The sequence below is a fragment of the Arachis duranensis genome, chromosome 4, assembly GCF_000817695.3.
Source record: "Arachis duranensis cultivar V14167 chromosome 4, aradu.V14167.gnm2.J7QH, whole genome shotgun sequence".
NCBI classification, from domain to species: domain Eukaryota; kingdom Viridiplantae; phylum Streptophyta; class Magnoliopsida; order Fabales; family Fabaceae; genus Arachis; species Arachis duranensis.
In genome coordinates, this window is record NC_029775.3 from 86,204,917 (window position 1) to 86,217,413 (window position 12,497).

Below are 12,497 nucleotides of genomic sequence, written 5' to 3' on the forward strand. Positions count from 1 at the left end.
ACAATAATAAATCTTACAGTGATAAACAAAAAATATTCTATAATTTTTTTAATATTTTTAGTATTCTTTTATTTAACAAATTTAATAAAAAATAAAAAATCAAAATATAAAAGAAAGTATTAAATTGATAAAAAAAATTAAAATATTTAAAATGACTTGAAACAAATTTAAAAATTTTTTTAGAAAAAATTGTTAAAACCAATAATGATCATTAAAAAGTAAATGCATGTTAAAGTGAACGCAGAAATAACTATTTTTTACTTTCAGTAAATGTAAAATCACCTCTGCCTTTAGAAGAAAAAAATAATCAAACATAAATAACAGCGTTCAAAAGATTTAAACGTACTTTTATTCTCTTCAAAGTGGTTGTCAAACACATCTCAAAACTTCATCGAAGAATTTTAATCATATTTTAAATTTGTCGAAAAATGTAGAAGTATATAGTTAATTAATATATTCGAGGAGTAAAAATTTTCCATTGAGGTCAACAATTGTTTTTTAACGTGTTGAGAGGTCAAGAATTAAATAAATTTCATTCGGGTAAATTTTAGGTCGAGAAAAATTCAGATATGATTCTCTAATTATAATCATAAAAGATTATTTGTTTATAAATTTCAACAACAACCACAACAATAATAACAACGTGCTATCACAATATGTAGTAAGAAATAATAAACCGAAGTTACTACTTAATACTAAAAAAAATTAATATTATCAGATAATATTACTTATTTTTTTACAAATTGATGTTATAGATATATATTAAAAAAATCATATATAAAATAATATTAGAATAAAATAGTATAATGTACTATTACAATATTAATAAAAAATAATAAATTGATATTATTGAATATTGTACTTTTTTTTCATAAATGAATATAAATATACATTTAAAAAATAATACTTAAAATGACATTAAAAATAGTAATATTATGGTACTATTTATAAAGAATTTGAATCTTTTATATTTTGAATTTTATTTTAGAAAGTAAAGTATAATCTTTTATTATTTATTTCATAGGTAGGACTAAGAAAAAATGAAAGAAAAATTATTTGAGAGTGAAAGATCATACTTTATTCTCTAAATTTAAAATTTAAAATTTAAAAAATCCAAATTTATTTATAAAATATGGATATTTTAGTGATTTGTCATGTTTATATATCAAACACATTTCAAATACTATATTCGTCTGTATGCGTGTCTGTCGTATCCAATTATGTCTTAATAAAAAATAAAAAAATTTTTATCGGACACATTTAGATATACCTAATACCATTACTATCAGCATGTTAAACTTGATTCTTAATATATATTTTTATAATAAATTTAAAAATAAAATATATTATTACTTATTAAAATAATAAATATTTTAAACACTTATATATTAAACGGAGAATTGAATTGTTGTATTTATGGCCATGTAATATAGGCTCTGTTTTAAGCCCTTTTAATGTATTTTGTTGAGCTTTATGGATGGTTCACAAAATCACAAAATTGACACAAAATCTGTATCTCTTCACTTTCTCTGTGTCCGTTGGGAACCAAACAGTGCCTTCTCTCTCCTCTCTCTCTCTATCTTTCCCTTTCTCCCCTTTCCCTTTCTCTGTCAAACACACAGACACACAGACAAAGCAAGCAAAACACACACACACACTCCCTCACTCACTCACTCACTCCCTCACTCTTTCTCTCTTTCTTCTCTCTCTCTCTCTCTCTCTCTCTCCCCCCCATCACCACCATCTATGCTACCGCTGATACCACCACCATCGTAGCCCTCTATCCGTCGCCGTCAACCCACCGCCGACCCTTCCCTTCTATTCCTTCTTCCCCTCTTCAATTCTTCTTTCTCCTCGCGCCGTCAAACCATCGTCGCCCCGACCGTCATTGCACCGACCACAGGAGCAGTTCACCGGATTCTGCCCCTCATGCCTCTGCGAGCGCCTCGCCGTGCTCGATCCCAACGGCAGCGCCGCCAGCTCCTCCTCCTCCGGCCCCCGCAGGTCCACCTCTTCCTCCACCGCCGCCGCCGCCCTTAGAGCCATCTTCCGCCCCTCCGCGTCCGGCAGCAACCGCGGAAACCGCCCGCCGCCGACCTCATCCACGTCCTCCTCGTTCTTCCCTGAGCTCCGCCGTACAAAATCCTTCTCCGCCTCGAAGAACAACGAGGGCTTCTTCTCCGGCGCATTTGAGCCTCAGAGAAGATCTTGTGACGTTAGGGTTCGCAGCACTCTATTCTCTCTCTTCAACCAAGACGACGAGCGCAAAATCCCCAAAAAAGAACCCTCCGTCGAGGTTGAAACCAGAAACCTCGCTTCCTCTTCCACTATAGTTCAAGCTCCCGTCACCTTAGAAGAAGAATCAGAATCAGAATCAGAGAGCGCTTCTGTTCTGGAGGAAGAGATTCAAGAGCAAGAAGAAGAAAATGATCAAAACGAAGATGAAATTAGGGTTCTAGAAGGACCTACAAATGCGGTAGTTCCCAACATTGTGACAGAAGAGAGGGTTGCAGTTACAGAAATCGTGGAAGAAGAACCTGAACTCCAACCAGAACCAGAAATTGTGGTTGTTCCGGAAGAGGAATTGCTGAAGCCGATGAAGGAACATATCGACCTGGATTCGAACGCTAAGAAGAGTTCCGGCCGCGATTTCAAGGGTAGCTTCTGGTCTGCAGCCTCAGTGTTCAGCAAGAAGCTGCAGAAATGGAGGCAGAAGCAGAAGCTGAAGAAGCAGCGCTGCCGAAATGGTGCCCTGGGATCCGGCACCACGCTGCTGCCTGTGGAGAAGCCCATTGGTAGGCAATTCCGTGAGACGCAGTCGGAGATCGCTGACTATGGGTTCGGCAGGCGGTCCTGTGACACCGATCCGCGGTTCTCGCTGGACATTGGACGGATGTCATTTGAGGCCGGTAGGGTGTCATTGGACGACCCGAGGTATTCTTTCGATGAGCCGAGGGCGTCGTGGGATGGGTACCTCATAGGGAGGACATTTCCTCCTCCGAGGATGCCTTCAATGTTGTCTGTGGTGGAGGATGCTCCTGTTCATCAGGTCTTGAGGACTGATACTCAGATTCCTGTGGAGGAGCCTGTGAATGTTATGATGAATGCCATCATTGAGAATGCTGATCAGGCTAAGGTCCCCGGTGGCACTTTGCAGACTAGGGAGTATTATTCTGATAGTTCCTCCCGGAGGAGGAAGAGCCTTGATAGGTCTAGTTCAATTAGGAAGACTGCGGCTGCGGTTGTGGCTGAGATGGATGAGTTGAAGCCTGTTTCTGGTGCAATTCCGGTTGCAAATGCCAAGGTAACTCCTGCCGTTGGCATTGGTGGAGTGGGAGGTGGTGTTGGTATTGGTATTGGTATCAGTGGTGGTGTTGATTTGTCGCATCATGGGCCGAAGGCCGTGTTCCCTGATAGGGACTTGAGGGACAGGGATTCAAACTCGAATTCCTTGAGGGATGATCACTCTGAGACCTTTGAGTTGGGGTCTAGAGATGCAGCTGGGATCAATGGGGAGCGGAAAGGGGCTAAGAAGTCATTCAGGTGGAGTAAGGCCTGGAACATTTGGGGCTTGATTAACCGGCGAGGAGGTGGGGGTAATAAGGACGATGATGAGGAGAATAGGTATGGTAGAGGAAATGGCGGGAACGGTGTGGAACGATCTTTTTCCGAGTCATGGCAGGAGTTTAGAGGTGAGCGGAACGGGGATGTTAGAGGCGTATTCAATAGGAATGCGTTGAGGAGCAACAGCAGTGTTAGTTGGAGGAATGCACCAGCTTTTGGAGGTGGAGTTGGAGCGTTGGCGGCCATGAGGAAGAGTGATGTTCAGGCTAATGGGCATGGGAAGAAGGGCAGGGATGAGGTTGTTTTGGAAAGAAATAGGAGTGCAAGGTATTCTCCTAACAACAACAGCATAGACAATGGCCTGTTACGGCTTTACTTGACGCCGATGCGTGGCAGCAGGAGAAATTGGCCCGGGAAAGGCAGGTCTAACCAGGCACATTCCATTGCTAGAAGTGTACTTGGATTGTATTAAAGATTGAAGGTCCATAGTTCTTTGGTTTGTTGATGGTGTTGTTAGATTTGCTGCATTTGTTGTGTAAAACACACGTCTATGTATTCTTGGTTGGTTGGTTGGATAAAAAAGCACCCTGCATTTCTTTTACAGTAATTAGCATGTTACCCCTAAACTCAATAACAATAATTTCAGTGGTTTCTTTTTTTACTTTAACTATATGACCATGATGTTAATTAATGGCTCCATGATAGAATATATGACGCTCCTGAAAATTATGCCTAGGCTTTGGACACAATATGGTTGCTTTTTATGTCTTTATGCTGCAAAAGGGTAGCCGAATGGTGTTTGGTTGGAAGGGCTTATAATTTTGGGAGCATATTAACTTGAATTTTTGGCATGTTATGGATTTTCCTGCAAAAAGTGATAACTAGGTGGGCTCATGCCACCTGGTTTTGCTGTTTGTCATAAGTTGTAGTTTTGAGTACAACAGGATAACTTTGTTCGAGTGCTTTTTTCACCCTTGATATCAATTAATCAAACTTTATTACATGTGATTTCCGACCATGGTCCCAACGAACACATCACTTAGCTTATCTTTGTCATGTCAATGTGTTTTATGTTCATTCAATGCTCTTGTCACTTAAGGTAAACTTTGTACCTTGGAATTATCTACAGTAAGTAGTTCTAATGATGAGCTTCGACTTCTTTAAACCGACTACCAAATTTCTAAGTCGGTAAATGTTAGGAGATTGTTATGATACGTGCACATAGCTATGTCAGTGTGCCCTTGCATTTCAACAAGAATATATTGAACAAATTCTTTAAAAGAATGGGATATCGAGTATTTTGTTAAGGTGAGAAAGTAAGAATAGGTAAATACAAAACAGTTATAAGGTGAGAAACTATGAATAGGTAAATACAGAATGGTTGTCGGCTCTCATTAATGTGTAAAAATACATGTTGAAATATAAAATATACATTAAAATAAGTTAAATATCATATGTATTTATTTACAAATATATAATGTTGATTTAGTGGTTGATTGTTTGTGTATGCATGGTATTTTAAAAAACAAATAAAAAAATATTTGGAACATAGGTGACAAAAATAAAAATGCTTTTACACTTATGAACTAATGTACAACTGCTACAGAGAATTAACACAGGTGATCAAAGTTTGGAACATATTAAGAAAGAATGAGTTTGAGTAATCTCAATTGCTACAGAAAATACTTTTTTAATTTTGGGTAAATATTTTATTCGGTTTCTAATTTTTTTTCTGTAAAACATTGTGCATCTTAATTATCCTTAAATTTTGATCAGGTTTTATCCATTAAAAAAAATGGACAAATCGATTCCTACTATTGAATGACAAATAATTGCCTAATAACGTGTCAGGTAACAGTGTCAAATATCAACTCTAAATAATTGTAGGACTAAAAATCTCTTCAAAATCCAAACACAAAACACTAAAATTTGTATCAATTCATTAACAACTAAACTCATATCAACTACAGAATCAAGATCATGCCCCTTATTCCCCGGCAGAATACTAAACTTTCAAACACACAAATAATGTAATAGGTCTTTTCTTTCCTTTTCAGTACAATTTTCTAGCAAGAAAAAATCATAAATATCAATAAAAAAGTTAAAGAATTAGAATAATACCATATCAAAATTAGCAACTAAAGATTAAAAAAAATGAACCATATAAATCTAAAATCTTAGATATAATCAGACAAAATTAAAATAAAAATTTAAATCAATATTTTTTGGAAAAATAAATAGTACTTAGACTCTCAAACATGAAAGTGACGGTATCGCTGCTGTCATCATCCTTTACGGTGATGATATCATCATTTCCGGCGAATCATAGTATCTTGGCCATGTTGTTGAGGTTCATTCCCATTGAGATGTTGCAGTCGCACCAACTTTGGACCTCAATAGGAGCGCCACAAGAGAAACGTCGCTTGAGTCCATGGCCTGGAGTGAGAACTCAGTTGCGAAGCAATCGAAGTTTGCATCGTTCACGAGCTCCCTGATTGCTTCTAAAATCTTCTTCAGCAGAGAATCTTGCACCAAATGGAGTTCCAGCATCTTGAAAATGGAGGTTTTGGTGAAAAAAGAGGAAGGAGGGAAGGAGAAAAAGGAAGAAGAAAAAAATAGAAAGAGAGTTTTCAGTCCTGCAACCATTGATACTGTTACGGTGTTACCTGAGATATCAGCAGATAACAGTTTATTATCTGACGATTAGATTTGTCCATTTTTTCGAATGAATGGAACTTAATTAAGATTTAAGAATGATTAAAATACACTATACTTCGTAAAAAATATCAGAAACAGGATAGACCGAAAGTAGGGGTGGCAGTGAGCGGGTAGAGGCAGATTTTTGCTCTACTCGAATCCGCCCCGCCGTACAACAATCCGCATAGAACTCGTTCTGTTTTTATTCGCGGATAGTAAAATGTTGAACCCTAACTTATCCCGCCCTTACACGCCTCTATAATTATTAAAATCCGATAAATAAAATTAATTTTCAAAATTTATATAACCATCATCACATACATAATATAAATTAAAATAAAAATTTAAATATGATAAAATGTTATTAATCATTTACTAATTATTTTAAATATATTATACATATTATATATTAAAATTATATATATATATAGCGAGATGGGTATTATCTAAACCCGACTCTGACCCAAGTGAGTAGGGGCGAAATGAGTACCCGCAGGTTCAAGTGGTATTACCATCCCTATTTATATGACTATGCTAGTATCATTTACATTCAAATAGGAAAAAAAAAATTATATCACCACTTTAAGTCTTTAACTACTCATACATACATATATAAGTAATGGCATCATAATATATAAAGTATAATAAAAGTTTTCAATTAATTATTTTTCTGTTAACTATAAGCTTAGAAACTTTAACTCAATTATAGTTTATTCACGTAATTTTAACTAGTTCTCAATTCTGTCACGTAATAAACAACTTCATGATATTCTACACATATAGTAAACAAATCGATTTATATTAACATCTACATAAACCACATGCATACTGAGACTACAATACACAAAAAGAATGTCATAACATGATTACTTACAAGATATCCGGTTAGTTTTGTCCAAAATTGATAGCCCCACAACGCCACAACTCTAATAACACCACACTCCATAACACGGTCGACGAAGTTTTCCTACAAAAACTTCACTCTTTTACAGTCATGTTGTATTGCCTTTTTTTTCTTACCACTGTCGTTCTTCATGGTAACCAACGAAGATCAGTCATTATCGTCACTTAAGCTGATAATACAAATATATGGTTCTTGCAACTTGCAACATATTCAATTTGCTGGTCCAATATCTGGTGGCGAAGGAATCTACACTCTTCTAAATCCAACTTCTCCTCATTTAACTCTTCTCCGACCGAGTGTTGCCACAGTTGCTTAGAATTTTTAACATCCACTAATTATTTTTCTTTGGGAATCTTTCATGAGTTATCCTACTCTCCAATCCAATACCCTTTTTCAGGGCTATTTCATGACGACGGAGGACTGTTATATCTAACGGAGAGAAACATTCGGGATTGATTTGTACATTAATTTTTTTTGGGATTAAAACGTCCATTTTTAAAGTCTTTAGGAACTAATCTGGTAATTATTCTGTCAAAAAATAAACTGGAAACTGATTTGTCTGTCGAAGTAAAATCTTAAAGATTGATTTGTGTATTAAATTTTTTTAAAGACTAAAATATCCGCTTTTAAAATCTTTAGGAACGGATTTAGATAATTACTCAAAAAAAATATAATGTACCAATAAGTAGGTATTATACATAATACATCGGGAATTAGGTGACATTCAAATTGTTATTTCTATTATTCTACTAATATAATTTTCTATTGATTTAATCTTACAATGATACATCTAAGAACGGATTATGGCCATGTTTAATTTGCATATTGCAAATTCCAAAATTTTGGTAGAGAAAAGAAAATTATTATATCAGGTATAAGTGTTTGGAAGGAGAATTTACAACATTTGTTTGATAATTTTTATTTTATTTTTTTTCAGTTGAAGTTTTTGAGTTAAAGATAAATGATGAATAAAATTCCGACTCTAAAATATGGTATTAGTTGTGTACACTTGAAGCTTATTTATGAGAAATAATATTTATGGAGGTTATATGGCATATAATTGACGAAATTTTGATATAACAATCAGTTATTTGATTTTATGGTATTTTTTATTCTATATTTATTTTTTATATAATTTTTTAATATAAAATTTTTATTGAAAATAAATTTTTTAAAATATTTTTTGTTTTACAAATATATCTGATATTCGATCCGCAAAAATGCAGATAAGATCATATCTGAATATAAAAAAGTGTGGATATTGTATCTGATATGATCTGATGAGTTTAATGTGGATCAGATCGAAATTTTGATCATATTCGATCCAATTTGATTCGTGTGTAACCCTAATCAAAACTGAAAGCTTAGTTTTATGGAAAAAAAAAGTAAAATATCATTTTTATTCCGAATGTTTAAATTCTTAATGTTTAAATCATCTTATTTAAGTCTCTAATATTTCACAATCATCTCAATATTATTCTGCTGTTAATGATCTATTAACAGAATTGATAGTAAGACAAAAATTGAGTCTATTTTAAAATATTAAAGACTTAAATTGAAAAAAATGTTAAGGACAAACACAATGTATTACTCTTAGAAAAATGATCAAATTAAATAAAATAAAAAATTTAACAAAATAAATTGCATTAAAAATTCAAATTTTTACTTAGTTTTTTTAATAAAATAAATTTTTTTTATCGTTATTTCTCGAGATCCTTTTTTTTATGCAACAATAAGTTCACCTAACACATTAGCAGACTTATAAATTCGTATTGAAGTTCGCTCGAGTAAATCTCCATAGTGGTCTCCGAGATTGACGCCGTGTACCAAAATCGTCCCTGAGATTCTAATTGCACCAATTACGTTTCTGAGATTGAAAAAATTGCACTATAGTAGTCCCTGACCCATTTTCCGTTAACGACGTGCTGACGTGGCTTGATGACATGGATCTTTGGTGACACGTGTCACCTCATGATTTGGCCACGTGTAACAGTATGATGATGTGTCGGTCAATGACACGTGGCATGATGACATGGATGGGTATGCCACATGTCACGATACTATTTTGTCATGTATCAAATTATGCCATGTGTCACAATGCTATTTGTCCACGTGTCATCCACTATGTCATTGTTACATGTGCACTAAATTGGTCCCTTGCTTTGCATCAAATGACTCATTTTAGTATCTGAAATTGAATGCCGTGTACCAAATTAATCACTTCATCAGTTTTTTCTCATTTTTTTATAAATTTAAAATTCTCAATATTTTTTATACACTAATTTTAATTATATTTTTTATTATACATATTTTATAATAAATTTTTTAATTAATAATGTTAACTTATATTATTAGAGTACATGTTAACTAAAACCAAAACTTTATTATTGCCTCTTGTGTTTATTTGTATCTATTTTAATATTGTTCAAGTCATGGGTACAATAAGTACTTATATTGATTAATAGTGTAATATATGAAAAAGCCGCCTTACTAAGTTATAGATAAAATGAATTATTATAATCGATAGTATAAATCTATCTTATTAATTTACTGAGAAGTTAATTATATGGGAAATCGGACATTCTTAAAATGGATGAAAATAGTAAATTTATATTAGTTAATAAGTGCCTTATCAAGTATTCCTAAAATATTTATTAAAGTGTTAAATATTAAAAAAATTGTATTAAGGAATATTATTATACTCTTAACTTACACTCTTTATTAAATCAATATCAATATGTCACATAATTCTTTTAATAAAATATTGTAAAAAAAATTGTCTAATTAAAACTAATATTTTAAAAATATTTTATAAAAACACTTGTATTTAAATAACTTGTAGAAAGATAAAATTAAAATTAGTGTATTCAAATATATAATGAGAATTTTAAATTTATAAAAAAATGAGAAAAAACTAATGAAAGGACTAATTTGGTGCATGACATTCAATTTCAAGGACTAAAATGAGTAATTTGATGTAAAATAAGGGACTAATTTAGTGCACATGTAACGATGACATAGTAGATGACACATGGACAAATAGCATTGCGACACGTGGCATAATCTAATACGTGGCAAAATAGTATTGTGACACGTGACATACTCATCCATGTCAGCATGTCACGTGTCGTTGACTGACACGTCATCATATTGTTACACGTGGCCAAACTATGAGGTGACATGTGTTCCATGTCATTAAGCCACGTCAGTATATAGTTAATGAAAAACAGGTCAAGAACTATTATAGTATAATTTTTCCAAACTTAAAATTGGTCCAATTAAAATTTTAAGAACAATTTTAATGCAAGACGTCAATTTTAGAGACCATTATGAAAATTTAATCGTTACATTGACTAACATCATAAAATATAGTAAATTCATCCGCTAGTGTAAAAAGCTTTGAGTGAGGTGTATATAACCCTGGTGGTCTCCCCTCATTTCTCACCCCAATAAAAAATAATTTTTTCTTTTCCTCTCACTTTTATTGTCTCCCAATATTTTATTTTTACTCTCCTCTCATCTCAAGTCAAGTTTCAGGAGGTAAGTTTTTTAAATTACTACTTTATTTTTAAATTATATTTTTGTTATGTTATTTATTTAACGTTATTTTTTTAAGTTTAGAATAGATATTTTGTGATAATTATTTAGACTTAATTAGTTAAAAATATAGAGATAATTATTGAAAATTAGTTACTTGAAAATATAGAATTAATTATTTTGAGTTAGTAATTTAGAAATATAGAAATAATTTATTAGAGTTAATTATTTAAAAAATATCTTTTAATTATTTTGAGTTAATGATTTAGAAATATAAAGATAATTATTTTGAGTTATGTATTTAGAAATATAGAGATAATTATTTAGAGTTATTTATTTAAAAATTAGTGTAATAGTTACTTAGAATTAATTATTTTGAAATTAGTGGCAAGTGATAGAGATGTTTTGTTAATTATTTAAAATAATTTATTAGATAAGTTAGTGTAGATTTAATATGTTATAATTTTTTTATTTTGTAAACTTAATTATTCCAAGATATTGATATTACTTATTTAAGTATTTTAGATAAATTTCTGTAATTTTTATTATTAATTAATTAGAGTTATTTATTAATACGTTTGTTGTAAAATATATATGTTAGTTTAAAATTACTGATATTAATTTTATAAAAATTTTATTTTAGCTACGTTGATGAACCAAGAGTTAGTAGGTTATTAGGATACATTGTATAAATTAGATCAAACATAGCATATTGCTGATAGAGTTGGCCAACTAATATAATGTTTAATCTATGTTTCTAATAAATATAAATTTTCTATTATTTCAAACATGAATTTGACATATTTTTTTTAGTCTAGTAGAGTGTTATGAACGTGTCAGGATACATTTCAGATGGGTTGGTTTCAATGGTTGATTGGAATCATAATCGAACTTTGGTTTGTGTGTTGGTAGAGAGATGGCGGCAAGAATCTCATATTTTTTGCCTGTCATTTAGGAAAATGACGATAATTTTACAGGATGTGGCATATAAGTTGGGTTTCAACGTTGATAGAGATACTATTAATGGTTGGATCGGTGGATGGAAGCAATTCGACGATGGACGTTCCATGAAAAACCTATGCCAATAGCTATTAGGATATGTACCAAGTCCGAACCACAAATAGGTGCAGAATAAGTGGACTGTCCACTTATCGTGGTTCAGAGAGAGTGTATGTAGTAACTTTGCTGAGGATGCGACGAAAGAATGACTATTTCAATACACCCAAGAATACATCATGCAGATCTTAGGAGACATTTTGTTTCCAGACGCATTTGACTCCTGCAAGAACATGAGATGGTTATTTCTGTTGGAGGATCTGGACTGTTGTGGCCGGCTATCTTAGGGGTTTAATTGTGCTTGCATGGTTGTACCACCAGATGTGTCATGCAACTGACTATAGGCAACGAAACTTGAGTGGATGTAGGAGTTGGTGGATGCAGGAGTTGCTTCTATCCTGGACATATCATCACATCCCTAGCTGTCGACCTGTTGGATTTGATCAGCGACGATTTTTTTGGCAGAAAGGTATTATATGCATTTAAGAAATTATGTTCATTTTCACGTAAGCTAATGTAAGTTAATGTTTATTGTTGTGTAAATTTTAATTTATCGTTTTATTGTAGGTGGGTGGGTTACGAGCCATATATTAGCTTGAAAAGGATCCATCATTGGGTCTTTGATCATAGAACCACCATGACTTTTATAATCCGCTTCCAACATTCCATCATTATAATTCTCAGGATTTGACTCCCTGACGATCGGATTTTTGCTAATAAAGAATTTTACAAATAAAGT

General features: G+C 32.9%; 1 protein-coding gene across 1 annotated transcript in view; it reads left to right on the forward strand.

The window, feature by feature from the left end:
- LOC107484833 (protein OCTOPUS-like) overlaps positions 1-4,231 on the forward strand; it is an 8,077-nt gene extending 3,846 nt beyond the window's left edge. Inside the window, exon 2 of the mRNA XM_016105377.3 lies at positions 1,777-4,231. Coding sequence (XP_015960863.1) covers positions 1,777-4,036 — 2,260 coding nt within the window. The 3' untranslated portion in view covers positions 4,037-4,231. The remainder of the gene's footprint in view (positions 1-1,776) is intronic.
- Positions 4,232-12,497: the final 8,266 nt, after the last annotated feature.